Source organism: Sorex araneus, chromosome 1, assembly GCF_027595985.1.
Source record: "Sorex araneus isolate mSorAra2 chromosome 1, mSorAra2.pri, whole genome shotgun sequence".
Classification (NCBI taxonomy): domain Eukaryota; kingdom Metazoa; phylum Chordata; class Mammalia; order Eulipotyphla; family Soricidae; genus Sorex; species Sorex araneus.
Genome location: NC_073302.1, coordinates 350,450,972 through 350,468,712, shown reverse-complemented (window position 1 = coordinate 350,468,712; position 17,741 = coordinate 350,450,972). Strand labels below are relative to the sequence as shown.

Below are 17,741 nucleotides of genomic sequence, written 5' to 3'. Positions count from 1 at the left end.
TACACACTATGCTATCACTCCAGCCCCTGAACAAACTTCTCAAATATTCTTAATTTTTTTTTCTTTTTGGGTCATACCCAGCGATGCACAGGGGTTACTTCTGGCTCTGCACTCAGGAATTACTCCTGGCGGTGCTCAGGGGACCATACGGGATGCTGGGAATCGAACCCCTGTTGGCCATGTGCAAGGCAAACGCCCTACCCGCTGTGCTATCGCTCCAGCCCCTATTAAATTTTTAAGGAAAAGTATTTCAAAGTCTACTTTGCCTCTTCTTAACCCAGGTACATAATCTTAATTAAGAAAAATAAAAATATGACTTTTAATAACAATTTTTTTCCCAATGGATAACAAATTGTAGGTTGCATTTTAGGAATTGTTTCAATGGATTTTAGCAAAGACTAGAGAATTTTGAAGTTCCACATTTGTCTTCTGGGGATGGGTATTGATCTATGTGGAAGCAGAACTTGGCTGCCCAAAGCAAGAGTCTGGTGGTCCTGGTGCAAATACTTCTTTTACTTAGGGACATTTTATGGTCATTTAGGTTGCCAGAGGATAGAAATAAAAATAAAAATAATGAAGCCAACTGTACCCACAGCAGACAGTAACTGGACTGTGGGAGGCAGCAGGAAACAAACCAGGGCCTGCGTGGTCACATTGGGTCTAAGGAGAGATAGACAGACACACACACACACACACACACACAGTGGGGTGGAGAGAGAGAGAGAGAGAGAGAGAGAGAGAGAGAGAGAGAGAGAGAGAGAGAGAGAGAGAGAGGAAGAGGGGGGAGAGAGAGAGATGGAGGGAGGGAGGGAGAGAGGAAAGGAGGGAAGGAAGAGGAAGGGAGAGAAGGTAGCAACCGAAGGACAGGATGGGGGACAAACTGGGAAGACAGAGAGTAAAGTGTTCAGGGTGAACTTGAGACAGAGGAGGGAAGGAAGAACTGGTAAGTTTATGTACAGGGTACTCTGTGACTCCACCGGTAAATCTTTACAGTTACTTAAACACATGTACAAAAACCTAAATAAAAATCCTAATAAGATCCTGTAGAATAAAGTTTTTGTTTTGTATTTGAGGAAATAAGATCTAGAAAACTGAACAACCACAAATATACTGAGGTCAGACAGTGATATTTCTAGACTGCTATACCAGAGTCAAAGTTAAATACAATAAAAATACTATCTCATATTAAAGGTGGCACATAGATGATTTATGTACAGTTGCTGTTTGGGGATGATTTGCATTTAATTTGCCCATCTATATTCTACATTTCATTCATTAATATATTTGACCTTTGCTTATTTGTGTTGAATATAGTAGTTCTTAAATCAGTTACTTTGATGGTAAGTAAAAGTAATCTTATTATGTGGGAGCTTGTACACAGAATTATCATCTTTGGGTTCATGGAAAAATTGATTTTGGGGGTGTGGTTTATGTATATATGCGTATGGTTCTTGACTAAACACATTGGTTAAGTCATTTAATATATTATGTAGCACTGTAGCACTGTCATCCCATTGTTCATCGATTTGCTAGAGCAGGCACCAATAACGTCTCCATTGTGAGACTTATTGTTACTGTTTTTGGCATATTGAATACACCATGGGTAGTTTGTCAGGCTCTGCCGTGCAGGCAAGATACTTTCAGTAGCTTGCTGTGCTCTCTGAGAGAGAAGGAGGAATCGAACCCAGGTCGGCTGCTTCTAAAGCAAATCCTTACCCGCTGTACTATCGCTGCAATTGACCAATTGTATTGGTTAACTCATTAAATATAAGCCTGATACAAACTGAACAAACTCCTGTTTTAGTTTTTGATTTTTTATTTTGGTTTCACTTGAGGCACTCACTGTAAGAGCTCCAGTTTTAAAAGCAGAACAGCCTCCTCAAGTACACAGAAAGTAGATATTTCTAGAAAATTCCAACTTGTGACAGACACCTGTTTCCTCTAGATAAAGTATCTTGGTAAACATCACATACACATGCATTTGCAAGCTGATGGCTTCACTGCCACGGGGTCTGCCATTTCCTCCTTTGAAGTACCTGCATTCAGCTAGAAGGTAAGCAGGCTTCGAATGTAAGCATACTTAATAATTTGTATTATTAAGTATAATATTACTTAATATAATTATCAATTTAACACTGTTTAAAATGAATCAATCCAAGACATATAATGGTTTTAGACCGAAGCATGTATTTTATAAAATGAATATGTGCAGAGATTTTCTTTTCTGTAGAAAATTTGCTGAAGAAGTATTTGGAAAATTTTTCAAACATATGATAAAAGAAAAAATTGGCAATAGTATTAAGTCATACTTATGACTTTCCTAGTTTGGGAGATAAAAACTGATACATAATTAGAAATATTTTTTCATGATTTTAAAATTATAGGGGGGCCTTACACTTCCATTTTCAATATAAAAATTGAAACCCATTTGGTTTATTATTTTAAGAACTTCTTCATTGAAATGAAAAACTTATTAAATCAAATGGCTCTAATGGTCTTGAAAATATGGTACAACTACAGCTACCACACGACACGCAAAGAACTTTGTGAGCATCACAGTGTCTAATGCTCGCAGGCTTTGCTGAGAAGCTAACTCCTTACACCATAGACAGGAACAAACTACCTCAATATATAATAAGCTGTAAACAGGACAAGTGAAATCAACTTTTCATCCCAAAGAGTGAAATAAGTATTCCACCAAATTAAAAGTGGAAAAGTGAATAGCATTTTCAGACAAAGTTCACTAAGCTACCTATTTTTCCTGGCATATATAACGAGAGAGAGAGGTAGCTTAGCTGTTCACTTAAAGAGATATATATGTAGGTATGTAAAATTAAAGTACTTACTCTTGATAGAAAAGCATCTAGATCAATTAAGGCAAAGCTGTTGGGCCAGAGTTATAATACAGTGGGAGAACGTGGGTCTGGCACGGCCGACCTGGATTAGACCTCGGCATCCCATCTGAGTGCAGAGCCAGGAATACTCCCTGAGCCTTCTGGGTGTAACCCAAAAAGCCAAAAAAAACAACAAAGCAAAGCTATTAACATTTGGATAATCAGAGTACATGATTACTTTGATATATAAAATATGCAATGTAATTATTTTATGTGTTTATTTAAAATTTCCCCACATTTAATATCTAATTTATTCCAAGAATGGCAGTGTTTTTCTCTTTTAAATTGAGATTTAGTGGCCTATAGTGGTTAATAATGGTATTTCAGGCATATAATTCCAGTACCACACCCCTCAGGAGTGTAATCACCTCCTTCCCCTGGGGAACCGAATGCACCTCCCTCTCAACCACCCCACCTTAACTCCATTGTATGGATCAGTTACTCCCGTTGCGGGAAATGTTTTATTTTTAAAAATGAATGCCAGAAATCACCTAAATTTGAGGGCTGGGGCAGTTAGCTCCCGGGGCTCCAGCAGTTGCCTGCCATTGCCAGCCCTGAGTTCTGCCCCTGGCGTCCCGTGGTCATCCCCAGACCACTTCGCACCAGCATTTTCAGGTGTAGCCCTGATGACCCTTGGTCACCTCTATGACAGCACTCTGGGCCAGGCCTCTGGCCTGATCTTCACTGCTGGGCGTGGCACCTAAACAGAACCAAACATGAATGTGAATTCTTATTTACAAATCATTATTGCCATCTGCTGGACATAGCCTGTCATTGCATCTTTTGTAAAAAAAAAAAGTCTTTCCATTTGTTCTACTGAAAAATGACACAAATTAGAAACATAATCATTTGTGAAATTGCCAGATACCTCTATTATCTCAAATAGGATGATTTGATAATATGTTGTGATAACATATTGTATTAATACCATGATATGCTGTATTATACAGCTTAAAAATGTACTTTTAATAATCATTAAAATCATTTAATGATCCATTATAGAATACACTCCAAGCATATAAGTTAAAATTATTGTCATTAATAATCATGAAATATAATTCAAATAGTTCTTCAGGGCTGGAGCGATAGTGCAGCAGGGAGGGCTCCAGCCCTTGTTTGATGGCCAGCATCTCATGATCTCTTTCTGAGCAGAGAGCAAGGAGTAAGCCCTGAGCACCTCATAGGGTGGCTCAGTAATTACAAAGAAACAAAAAATCAAATATCTGTTCAAAATGACCAAGTCAAAATAAACCAAAACGGTAGGGAAAATTAATGAAGTGTAAACATTCCATAACTCTAACATCTGAAAAAAACTCAGTGCCATGTTTCGCCTCGTACATGAATTCTTCTTAGTAAAAGAATTTGCAATTATTTTGACAACTGCGTTTCCAGTTACGAAGTCATTAAAGAATATAGAAGTCATATTGATGTGACTGTTAAGTAGTAATAGATTATAAATATAGATAGTCTATATCCATTAATAGTAATAGAGCTAATCAGTTTAATCTGAACACATTCTAGACAAGATAAACAAGGATTTGTTGATTAAACACAAAGTTAGATGTTTTAGCATTATCTCATTAAATCACAGGGTTGTGTAATTTTCTTCATTTGTCAGGAAGAGTACATTAATATTAGAGTGTCAAATTACTCAAGGTCACATACTGGAAAGTTTCCATATTAGTCACCCATGTAAAAGATTGAGAATGGAACCTGGAAAGTAGTCCAGTGTGTCTCTACTCATCTAAACCGAGAAATACACATTGTTGCTCTGACTTTTTACACTGTCATGAATATTTTTATGTCATATAAATGTTTATTTAAAGTGACTTTCATGGCTATAATACTTCATGATAGGTGTCTTATCTTCTTTTTAGTTGTTCACATCACAAGTGACAATTTTATTGATTCTGTGCCATAAATATCATTCCACAGTTATTTTCAAACATTCAGTTTTTACTCCTGTAGGAAATTAAAGGAAGATTGTAATACCATAATACATTGCCACTTGCTCTTACATTGGTCCATCTACTTCACTTCTGGGAACAGATTTCTTTGTACGACCCTGAGTTGCTGGCTGGTTTCATCAGCCCCTTGCCTCTCTCCTGATATTAATGAATCCAGATATGTGCATCCTTTGCCATATTTTAAATGACAGCATCCTCCTTGTTTTCTCTGATATAAACATTACAATAAACATTCTTATAACAAATTTAAATTTTTAAATAAAGGCACCGTGATTTACAAAGTTATTCATCGTTGAGTTTCAGGCATACAGGTTTCAATACTAATTCTACCACCAGAACTAAAATGTTTAAAATAACCTGATTTGTGCTCTTCAGAGCTAGATCAAGGATAAGAACATTTAGTTCTGTCTTCAGGACATCAAAGATCCAAAAGGCAGGTGAATGGGCCACATGAGATAACCCAGGGGTTAAGGTGCACAGGGCTAACCCTGGTTCATCACATGGTCCCCCAAGCCAGTTTTCCATGAGCAAAGAGCCAAAAATAAACTGTAAGCACAGCTAGGGGTGCCCCAAAACAAAACAAAAAGGCAATCGGAAACTGGCTAAAAAGAAACCATGACTGCATTCCTCTGACTGTTCCAAACGCAATATCTAAGTGCTCATAATTAAGAAATAAGGTGTTTCACTCGAGAATATTTTTCTCTTAAAATTCTCTTTACTTTTTATTTTCAGCTGTGGATGCTGTACAGACTGTGTTGCTTGGTGGCCAGGGTCACTTCTGATGCTGTCCAGGTTACACCTTGCTTTTGAAAAATTGATTGTGGTTTACAAAACATTTATAATGGTGTCTTGTGCACATAATTCTATCACATCCATTGCCAATATACCCAACTCCCTTTCCTAAAGACCCTAATGCCCCTCCCTTTCAAACAACACCCCCTCCACCCCAATCAACTGTGTGGATCATTCTTCGGTTGTGTTGTCTCTGGCCCTTTGTTGCTCCCTTGTTGCGGATCTTGAGGTCCATGATAGAGAGAGATCATTCTGTATCTATCTCTCACCTTCTGACATCACTCAGCATGATCTCCTCTAGTTCTATATATGTTGTTACAAAATGCATGATTTTGTTCTTTTATAGAGCTGCATAGCATTCCATTGTGTATATAGAGCACTTTCTTTTCATCCATTCGTCTGTAGTTGGCATTTGGATTGTTTTCATGTAGTGGCTATTGTTTTTTGTGTGGCAATGAACATAGATGTATACATCCTTTCAAATTAATGGGGTTGTGTTTTGGGGTAAGATATCAAGAAGTGATTGACTGGGTTGTATGGAAGATCCATTCCTATCTGGGAGTGGTAATTCTTCATATTGTGTTCCATAGAATATGAACCTGGGACAGAGTCTCTTGCCCCTGAGCCTGGTTGTCTTTACCGGGGCCCCTCAGAAGGGGCCAGTTGAGTTTCCCTCCTGCCCCAAGCAGAGCCCTGGCAGCCGAAGAGCTCCGGAACCCAGCCAAAGTCATACTCAAGGCCACTCTCCACATGCTTGGATGAGCCTCATGCATGAAGGAACCTGCAGAGGAACCCAGGTGTGTGGGACCCGGGGCTGAGATATCCAAGCCTGCTCGGATCAGAACTGGACCTCTTCCACCCAGATCCCCCATTTTCCAGTAGCTAGGCGGTCACACCCAGAAACTGCCCCCAGTGCCATGTAATCCCATCAATGGCCAACATCCAGAGACTATAAAACAAGCTCTGCGACATCTTATAGCCTAATGCTCCCTCTTGGAGAACCTGGCAAGCTAACAAGAGTTTACTGCCAGCCCTGTGGTGTATTCATATGCCAAAACCAGTAACGATGATGGGTCTCATTCCCCTGACCCTGCAGAGCCTCTAATGCAGCACTGTTGGGAATGACGAGTAAAGAAAGGCTGTTAAAATCTCAGGGCTAGGACGAGTGGAGACATTACTGGGCCTGCTCGAGCAAATCAACGATCAACAGGATGACAGTGATACAGTGACAGACTCTGACCCAGAGGACATCTCCACCAACAGGGGATGAGGGTTCCTTTCTTACCACAATTCCACCAACTCTGGCTGTTTCTAGACTTTTTCATGTGTGCCATTCTCACTGGTGTGAAATGAAATCTCTGAGTTTTTTTTGAGTTTATAGTTCCCCAATTGTGGGAAGTCATCCCCCTGACAACCCCAAGATAGTCTTTGGGGGCAAAACAGTTAAGGTATTTCAATATAAATATATGGCAGCAAAAATGCCAAGGAAAGGATAAAATAAAACCATTTAGTCTTTTGGAACTAAGGAGCAACATAGGCAAAAACAGAATAGGAACTTACCACAACTTTTTACTTTAAGGGTGTCTGATTGGCTCTGTGAAGCACCCTAGCCTCAGATGGGCACATTAACATTTCAAAATCCACTTACCCATTGAATTTTGAAGTGCTTATTAACTTCTGCCGATTTAAAGAATAGCTCGGTGCTGGGAACCAGGTTGCGAGAGCAGTGCTGTAGTGAATGACCAGCCAGCCTGGAGTTCCCTGGGGGCTGTCCGGGGAACCCCCAAACCCGGACAGTTCTCTGCCGTTTGTCTCATTCCCTGTGACTGACCCCTGAGGGCTGGAGGTGGAATTTGCCAATACGATTAACTTCACTGTGGTAAGTCACCATGGGCAATGTGGAGCACTTTTTCATATGCCTGCAGGCCAAAGAATAATTTTTATTAACTTTTCCTATCATATTGCAAACTCAGTATTGAGTGCTGGAACTTATTTGCGATTAATTCTTGGGCAAGGCACTCCAACATCCTAGATCCTTAGTTTTTTAATCTTTACCAATTTATGAAGGAAATAAGAAATAATGTAAATATGAAGTAAATAAGAAACATTATTGAAAGTGCCTGCAATGGAGACATGCTTAGAAAATGCTTAGAAAACAGCCCACTGGGGCCAGACTGACGGAGCAGCAGGTAGCATGCTTGCCTTGCACACGGCCAACCTGGTTTCAACCCCCCCTACCCCCCCCCCCGCCCCCACACCGCGTATACCCTGCCAGGAGTGACCACCCAGCGCAGAGCCAGGCATAAGCACTGAATATGGCTAGGGGTGGCCCTCCAGCCAAAAAAGAAGGAAACAGAAAACTGGTAGCAGCACTTACTAAGGTGGAACAAAGATCAGGGTGCCTTCTATAAGTTCTCAGAAAAGAATCTCTTATCAGTGCTCAAGATCTTTTGATGGGACGGGACTTGGAAGGATGGAATTCAGGTGGGGAAGATAAGGCGCAGAAACGCCAGGGTACAGCTGCCGGTTCCACAACGACCCAAAGGCAGATGGAAGCAGACCCCTGAAGACACCGAGGACACTGGGTACGGGGCTCCACGACGTCTCAGACGGGCAGTTGGGGCCCACAGCCTGACTCTGAGTAGACCTTGCCCCGGCACGGAGAGGGTGGGCGGGACGTGGACCCAGGTGCAGCAGGACTGAAGGATGTGGAACGGCCTTCGGGTGTAGCCAAGCGGGCTGTGGGAAACGGCGCTTCTGCTCCGCCACGCTGTCCACGAGGACACTTGGCGTGGTCGGGCACAGGAAAGTAAGCGCACTGGGCACAGGCCGTCAGTCCAGGGGCCCTCCGGTGGCCTTTCCAGGATGCGGCTTCTTGGGGCCAGGGGCCGCACGAATCAGGGCAGCCTTTCTAGGGGGCCACTCCAGAACTGGGGACTCCTGACGCAGACGCCAACAGTGCAAGGTCCAGGCCCAGGGGAGGCCCTACGCCAGAGCTCCTGGAGAGCTCCACAGCCCGCAGCCCCCCTTTTACTTCTCCCTCCCCGTTATCTGGGGGCTCTGTTCTGCAGTGCTCCCTGCTCTCTGCTCCAGCGGTTATTAGGGACCCACAGGTCCGTGAATCCTGAGCCTGAGTCCAGTGTGCTGGGGTGCTTGTGGTGAGGGGCGGGTGGGGCTCTCGGGCGCAGATGGGCTGTTTTCCGAGGAGTGGGCCCTGGGACCACAGGGGAGTCTCCTGGCTGCATTTAGTGCGAGTGACCCAGGCTGCCACCGGCTGGGGACGGGCTCTCTGCTCAGGTCGCGCCCCCTGCCCAGCCCCTCTCGCTCCGGAGACAAGCACAAGCCGCCTGCGTTCTGGAAGACAGGACAGAATCAGGGTTGGGGGTCAGTGCTGGTCAGTGAGAGGGGCATGGGGAAAGGGAGATAGACGGGGAATAAGGGGCAGTGGGGGACACACTGGGATTGGGGGCAGGAGCTGGGAGCAAGGGGGCGTGAACACGTGAGCGAGGGCGGGGGGGGGACGGGCGTAGGTGGGACGGGTTTAGCTGGGCGGGGCGGGGGGGACGGGCGTAGGTGGGCGGGGGCGGAGGGGGCGGGCGCGGCGGGTGCAGGTTGGCGGGGGGGGGGGGGGGGTGGGGGGCGGAGGCGCCAGAGCAGGTGGGCCTGGGGCGGGTGGGGCGGGCGGGAGCAGGTGGGCGGGGCAAAGGGGCGGGAGCAGGTGGGCGGGGGCGGGCGGGGGCGGGCGCATGTGGGCGGGAGGCGGGCGGAACGGGCGCTCGCGGACCGGGCGCGCGGGGTCTCCTTGACGACGCGGGCAGGCAACGGCGGCTAGGCCAGTCGTTGGCGGCCCGAGTGCGGCGTCAGGGAGGACTGCCCCGATGGTGGGCCGGGCGCGGACCCCGTTCCGAGGCGCCGCCGAGCCGCCGCCCCGCGCGTCCCGCTCCCCGCTGCCCCGACGGCGGCGCCGGGCGCCCCGAGGCGCGGAGGCGGACGCCGAGGAGCCGCAGGCCCGGGGCGCGGACCCGTGCGAGCTGCCGGCCCCGCTGGGCGGGCCCCTGCCGGGCGGCCGGCGCGGGCACTGGCCGCGGAGGCTGCTGCGCCTGGAGCGGCCCGACGGCGCGCGGCTGGAGCTGGTCACGCGGCGGCTGCTGTGCGGCCGTTTCCCGTTCGTCTGGCCGCTGCTGCAGCAGCTCCGCGACCAGGCGGCGCGGCTTCGCTCGCGTCGCCTCTCCAGGAGGAGCATGTTGGGCCTCGGTGAGCGGGCGCGCTCGGGCCGGGCCGGGTGGCACGGAGCGCCCAGGGGGCGCGCTGAGCGGGGTGGGAGCGCCCCGAGCCCGCGGCTGTGCTGGACCTCGCCCACGGAGGCGTGGCCGTTCAGCGCGCGCTCTGTCTGCTAAGGAGCCTCGCGGTCCTGGGTGCAAGGCTGGCTGCCCAGAAGCGGGAGCTCAGGGTCACCCAGTGCGCCCCCAGGAGGTCCAGGCGGTGGGCTAGGTGGGGCCCTGAAGGCCTGTCGCCGCCCCATGCACCGGCCCCTTTGCGGGGGTGGCTGCACGCTCCTGGGGCAGGCCTTGGGGGTGGGGGATCGGGTAGCTGCACCGGAACGCTGGGAAGGACGAGGGTCTGTGTGCTCCAGCCAGAAGACAGGTGTCCAGTCCTGGAGTAGCATCAATGCGCGGGAAGGAAGCAGATGGGCAAGGGTCCACAGAGCCCCGGTGGAGGCGTTGGCGCGCAATCCTGTAAGAAGTTAGCAGAGGATTCTTTAGGGAAGAGGCTTGAGGAGCTGAAAAGCACCCACAGACTAGCCGTTCTCGAGAGGGTAGTTCAGTGGCGTAGTACATTCAGTGTCCCCACTGAACGCCTTACAATTGGAGTATTGCGTTATTAGAGATAAATTCATATAAGTTGCATCCTTGAAACGTATGGGCTGATTTCATCACTAAAAGTCCAGTTTTACACTTAATACAATTGTTCCGTTTGTTCTAATGTACTTACCACTCCCCCTCGCCTTGTGATAACCACTAATTGGTCTTAGCGTCCAAAGGTTTTTTTTTTTTTGCTTATATTTTTGTATGTTTGTTATCCCAAATACATATGAGAAGAATTACATGGTGTTTGTCTTTATGACTTACTTCACACTAAGCATGAAGCTGGCATTGTCTACCAATTGCTGATAAATGACCCGATTTCTTTTCACCTTTCCATTGCACACCTTTATTCGATCATCACTCCTGGGCATCTAGGTGGTTACCAGCCTTGACACAATATTACACATACCTATTGTGGAAGTCTTGTATTGGTGGGTAAATATTCTGAAGTGGGATAATTGTATTTGATAAATTGCCTCTATATTCTGACTACCTTCTATGGCGTTTCCATAGTTTCTTTGCTAATTAGCATTCTTCTGAATACTCTATACAGGTTTTCTTCACATCTCCAGCTGATAGCATCTTATCTTTTGGAAAGTAGCCATTCGCACAGGTGGGGAGGGGATATCTCTGTTGTTTTGATGTTTATTTCCTTAATAAGAGTTGTTAAACATTTTGGTTTTGACCTAATGAGTGATCACTCCTGACAATGACTGCGGGAACCAAATGGGGATGCTGGGGATTGATTCCCGGTAGTCCATGTGCAAGGCAAGCGCCTCACCCACTCTGCTGTCTCTCCAGCTTGCTAAACATAATTTGTATGTGTTGTTGATTAGCAGTAAGATTTCTTCAGAAAAGTAACTATGAACAGGTCCTCTGCCCATTTTCTTACGTTGTTGAGTTTTATCAGTACTTCATATATTTTGGATGTTAGTGCCTTGTCAAATGTATGATGTGCAGATAACTTCATTAGCATGTTCTGTCATTTTAAATCTTGTGCTACAGAGAAGCTTTTTAGTTTGGCATAATCTCGTTATTTTTGCTTTCGTTTTTCGAGATGCTGGAGGATATATATGCATGTAAATATATGTATATATACACACACATCCTTGAAGGGTGATGTTTAAGAACACATTGCCTGTATTTTCTTCTGTGGATATTGAGGTTTGGGTGACATATTCTTGCCATAAGTTCATTTTGAATTAGCTTGTGTGTGTGTGGTGTTAAATAGTGGTGTACATTTATTCTTTTGCATATGGTCATAAAAAGTTTCCCACAACCATTTATTGCAGAGACTTTAATTGACTCCTTTGCCATCAATCCTCCTTATTTATATGTGTGGTTTTATATCTGGGCTCTCAGTTTTGTTACATTAACTCACGTGTTTTTATTTTAATACTTTGCTGTTTTAATCCTTATATTCAAAGAGGAGAGGAAAAGGAAAAGCCAGGAAATAATATAAAAACACTGGACAGAAATATATCACTGGGAATAGTTGGCGTGATGGAAAAATGACGAGAAAGAAATCCAAGCATTTGGTGAAGTGCTGGAGAGGATTGAAGAGTCAATTCAGAGCTGTTTAGAAAGTTGTAAGAACTTGGGATGGAGAGATAGTATTGCCAGGAGTAGTCTCAAGCACAGCTGGGTGTGGCCCCAAACTAAAAGTCAAAAACTATAGGACCTTAAAAAAATTGGCCAAGAGTCTTGTCAGCAAGTTGTGGGTAGCAGAGGAGAGAATAGTTTGAAGGACTGATGAGTACTTACCCCAGCCTGGGGTAAGTAAGGACTGACATGAAGAATCAAGGTGCGGGGAGAGCGAAATTTAAGTCTTGAGAGAGGAAATCATTGATTCAGCAGAGTCTCAGAATTTTGGGGAAAGTTAGGAATAAAGCCATAAATTCAAGAGTCTGTGGGAAAGAGATACTACTCTGAGAATGTAGGAAGTAGAACGGCAAAGATTTCTATATAAATGTTGGAAGTAGAATGGCAAAGATTTCTACATAAATGTTGAACTGTAAGAGAAGTTAGGGGTCCTTGTGAATAGGTCTATATATATACTGCCTTTAAAATTTTAAATGAACATAATTAAAGAATAACCCTAAAATACAAATACAAAAATCACAAATTGAGGTAAAAAATGATAATGTCACTCTTGCAAATTCTTGAGACATTGAAAGTCTTGAACATCTCTTCCTTTGCTCAAGTCTCCCCTGTAGAGGTAAGCATTATTCCTAAATTATGTCCTTTTGGATTTTTTCCTGAGTTTATCTAAATGGATTTTGCTAGCCATCTTGCTTGTGTGCACTTGTTTTCTACATATATAAATGAATAACTTTGAAGTACTTGTTTTAAAAGTATTGTAACAAAGCAGCTATTAATGACTTTTTTCTTTTTTTTCCAGCTGTTTTTGTGGCAATTTTGCACTGGTAAGACTAGTTTGTTTAAAATTAATAAAAGCATTTGGATTAAAAATTGCATTGCTGTTTGCACTCAGTAAAAGACTAATTGCTTGCCACATGTATAGAGCATTTGTATGTACACCAGTTTATACACATGTTGAATAAAGACAAGTGAGACAGCATATAAAAATACACTGCAGTAGAGGATTAGTAACTTATGAATTAAAATGGTTTTGTTTTCAAAAGGATTCCCCTCTGTATTTCTAGTTTTTTTCACTAGTTTTTCTAATATATTTTCCCACAATTAATCTTAAAAACTCCCCTGTATGTTTTTCACTAAAAATTTCAGAGATAATATTTTAGAGACCTATCAACTGTAGAAATGAAGACAGACTGAATGGTAATTATTATTATTTTGGTTCTTTTGGGTCACCCACCCAGCGTTGCTCAGGGGTTACTCCTGGCTTTGCACTCAGGAATTACTCCTGGTAGTGCTCAGGGGACCATACGGGATGCCCAGGATGAACCCAGGTTGGGCGTGTGCATGGCACGTCCCTTACCTGCTTTACTATTGCTCTGGCTCCTGAATGGTAGTTATCAAATGAACCTTTCAGTGTATGTGCGTATGCACCTTACTTCAGATACGTGATCAATTTGGAAAAATGCCATTAAGAGATTCTAAAGTGAAATTTTTTTTCTGACTTAATTCCATTATAATAGCTAAGGGAGTTCTACTCTTGGCGACTTGCCCTACATTCATGTTGGCCATACACAGTGGTGCCCAGGGCTCTCCTGGCTCTCAGTGATCACTCCTGGCAGAGCTCAGGGAACCATATGTGGTGCCAGGGATCAAACCCAGGTCAACTGTGTGCAAAGCAAGTACCCTAATCCACTCTACTACCTTGTTGGCCCTGCATTCTTTTAAGACTGCTATTCTTGCCATTTAGTATTCAGGGAGAATATACAGAGACTAATTTTCTAATGGTAATGATAAGAAATGTTTTCAACAGCTTTTGGTGACAGTTAAAGGTCCTATGTGAAAACAAAGGTGAGTGGAAAGTATGGTAGATCTGTAGAAGTTTATTTCATGCTTCATGGAAAAGTGTATACATGTGTGTATATATGTGTGTGTATGTATGTATAAACTGAAGAGCATAATTTGCTTATTAATGGGATATTTTTGCTGCTGTGCCACTAATAAAGTATTTCAAAGTATAAGTCCATGGTCTGAAGCACCTGAAAGTTGAGCCCTTATGTGGTAATTTCATATTTAGAATTATATTTTCCAGGAGTTACGAGTCTTTTTCCAAACCTGGTGCATTAGGATCACTTATGAAATTTAACAAAATCTTTCTTTCTTCTGATTTAAGGGATTGGAAATGGAGTAGGAATGGAGAGGTTCACAGATTTTAGATACACAATTAAGATTAAGAACCAGGGAACTAATGAGTTCCAGTTATGTGCTATACTTGATGATGATAAATACCTAGATAGTTGTTGGTCAGCATATTATAAAACTATATCAGTGTTATAAAAATGCATTTTTCTATTTGACAGTTTTTGATACTTTGTTTATGAATTAGTTATCTTAGTATTGGCTTTGAAACAGTTCTTACTGTACTGTTTCCCCCTAGGGTGCACTTAAAGACACTTTTTGAAAATGATCGTCATTTTTCTCACCTCTCATCTTTGGAACGGGAAATGACTTTTCGCACTGAAATGGTAGGTTATTATAATGAATTAATTCATAGCTTAAGAATAGTAAAGATTGTAGGGTAGAAATTAGGAACTGAAATGAATGTTTGGTAAGTGGTACCATTTCTCAAGCTATGACGTTTTTAATTGGAAAAATATTGAGGATTCTTCTTATTTCATTATCTCTGTCCTTTCCTAGTATCACAACATCACTTTAATGGTCAAGGAAGAAGAGCAAATAAAAACCTTTGAGAAATTATACAAGGATATCATGGTGTAAAAGATTGCTTTCTTCTGATTTAGAATTGGGCAGTCTCATTTGAAAAAAAAATCTCTTTTACCTCTCAGGATTTCAAGACAATATTGTAAAAGAGACTTTTCTTTTGATATGATTTCTTTAATTTCTGTTCTTTTATTTTAAAATGTGTAAAATGGATGTCAGGGTGCAGAGTTTTGTATTTAGGACATAGCAGTACTATCGTTCCAATAGGTTAATTGGAGCCAAATGAAGAACTCAGACTGCCTCTTGTTTTTTCTTTCTTTTTTTTTAACTTTAGAAAGTATTTTTCAATGCCATATTTTTTCACATTTGTTTTGCAAATAAAATTTTAAATTAAAGAACTGTGATTTACAAAGTTGTTTATAGTTGAGTTGTAGACTTACAGTATTTCAGCACCAATTCCTCCACCAGTTTCAACTTCCCTCTACCACCAGCGTTCCCATATTTTCTCCCCACCCCAAACTCCAGTCCCCATGTGTCAACTTGACAGGCACATTACAAAGTTCCAGTGGCTGCAGCTTAGATCTCACGTTTTCAGTGTTGTTGGATATATGGCTGTAGCACTCACCGGACACCATTGTAACTGAAGCCCTGATGCCTGTTCTCCCATTACTTCCTGTTCTCTTCTCCCGCCCCCCCCCATGATTTCTTTCCTTCCTTGCCCTCCTTGACTAGGGTCAGGGGAGATCTAGGCATCCTCCCTTTACTATATTTCTTCAGATAGTATTCTATATTGCACAGAGGAGTGAGATCATCTTGTGTTTGCCTCTTCTGTGCACCATTGCTTTAAACATACTGTTAAATAAAAAAGTTTAAATGAAAAATTTACCAAAATAGCAAAATTGCTATTTCAACTGTTTTAAGTAGTTTTTAAATACTTTTGTATCATTTTATAATCACCACTCCATCAATTTCTAGAACTTTTTATTTTTCCAAAAAGACACACTTACCAGCTTCTATTCCCCTCATCCTAGCCCGAAGCCTCTATTCTGTTTGTATCTATCAGTTTGACTCCCAGATAGTTGTTTTGTGCTTTGTTATATGACAGTTGATAGCATTTCTGAATCTTAGTAACCCATTAATGGAAATAATGCCGACTTTATATAGTGTTTTATATGATGAGGTATTGCTCATCTTTGAGTTTGAACTAACACGCCCTTTTACTAGTCTGATAATGGCAGTATTTCCTGTAGTAAAATCATATATTAACATAGCCTTTTTTAGGATGCAGCATTTATTTCATGAGGAACAAATCAGTTGACACTCACTTTGTGCACAACCATCAGATGGAGCTGTGACATAAGTTGAAAGCATGAAGTTGCATTTCACTGCTAATGATAGTTTAATTTCCTTTTCAAATGTTGGGGGAAAGGCAGTTTTATATTTGTAAAGTTGTTCAAAGATATAGAAGAATCTCTGTCTATGCTAGAAATCAGATTTCAACCTCTAGGCATCTTGTTCGATGGGAAGTAATTTCTGACTTGGTAAAATTAAAAATCAGTTCTTCTCATTAAGACATGGTCAGAAAAATTCCTTAAAACGTAATCATTGAGGAGCCAAATAGATAGTACAGTGGTGAAGCTGCTTCCTTCATGCAGCCAACCCAGGTTTGATCCCCAGCATCCTCTATGTTGCAGAATCTGGAGTAAGCCCTGAGCACCACCTGGTGTGACCCCCAAACCAAAAAAAGAAAAAAAACCTTAAAAAAAACCAAGAGAAATGTCATCATCACTTCAACCTTTTCATTTGAAAAATTTCTAATCTACAAAAATAAAAATGTATGTTTTTAAAAAAAAATCCAGTAGCACTCTTAGCAAGAAGTAATTAGGAAGTCAAGTTGTTCATATCCTCTTTTTGTTTTAAGAAATCATTCTAAAAGGAGTATAAAAGTAAATACTTTCATATTTTACTTACATTGACAACATGTGTCTTCTTTTAAAAGGGACTGTATTATTCTTACTTCAAGACCATTATTGATGCACCTTCATTTTTGCAAGGACTGTGGATGATTATGAATGATAGGATCACTGAATATCCACTTGTAATTAATACAGTTAAACGCTTCTACCTTTACCCAGAGGTAAGTAATATATGGGACAAATACTGTAGAATAATTCTTTTTTATTTTTGTCACTACAAGGAAAATGATGTTATAAGAAGGAGGAAGGAAGCTCTAACCTGTTGAGGTCACTGCTGCAGTTTGTGTTAGTTAAGCCACAGCCAAGTTTGAGCCACTGTGGTAAATGTTAAAGTATAGTTGTACGTGTCTTTATATTTGAGAAGACGGCCAAATATTCCTCTATTAAAGACCCAGAAACTATGCTCAAATTAAAAAAAGAACTTTAGTAGAAAAAGAACTTTAGTAGAGAAATAATGACCAGTTTAGTAGACAAGCCAGATTGGAGAATCAATAAGAATTCTAAACGGGATTGATTTGTTCACTGTAGAGACTATGGGGATAGGTCTAATGATCACTAAGGGAGAGTGAACATGCTGCATTAATATGGCAGTATGCATTGGTCATGGCCAGGAACCTATGAGTATCTTCTAATGCTTACCCTAAAAGGAGTATGGGTTTTATGGAAATCTCCAAATTCTAGTAACTGGGAAAGCAACAACAACAATAACAAATCAATAAATTCAATTTTTGAACTCTTAAGATATACAAAGAAAATTGTAGAAGTTTGAGGGACAGAAGACCTGATTCAAAATAGGAAATAGGGGCAGGGGAACACAAGAGAAAGGGTGGTTCAAGACCCCCATTTCAAGAAGGGTCCCCAAGCTTGCTTCAGATCCTTTTACCTAGTGCAGAACCTTTTGTCAAAGATGCTTTTCCTGAATTTTCTTAC

At 42.3% G+C, this 17,741-nt stretch overlaps 1 protein-coding gene across 1 annotated transcript in view; it reads left to right on the top strand.

The window, feature by feature from the left end:
* The first annotated feature begins 9,531 nt into the window (after nt 1-9,531).
* DPY19L2 (dpy-19 like 2) overlaps nt 9,532-17,741 on the top strand; it is a 151,234-nt gene continuing 143,024 nt past the window's right edge. Inside the window, exons 1-4 of the mRNA XM_055128523.1 lie at nt 9,532-9,907; nt 12,920-12,944; nt 14,552-14,639; nt 16,835-16,972. Coding sequence (XP_054984498.1) covers nt 9,532-9,907; nt 12,920-12,944; nt 14,552-14,639; nt 16,835-16,972 — 627 coding nt within the window. The remainder of the gene's footprint in view (nt 9,908-12,919; nt 12,945-14,551; nt 14,640-16,834; nt 16,973-17,741) is intronic.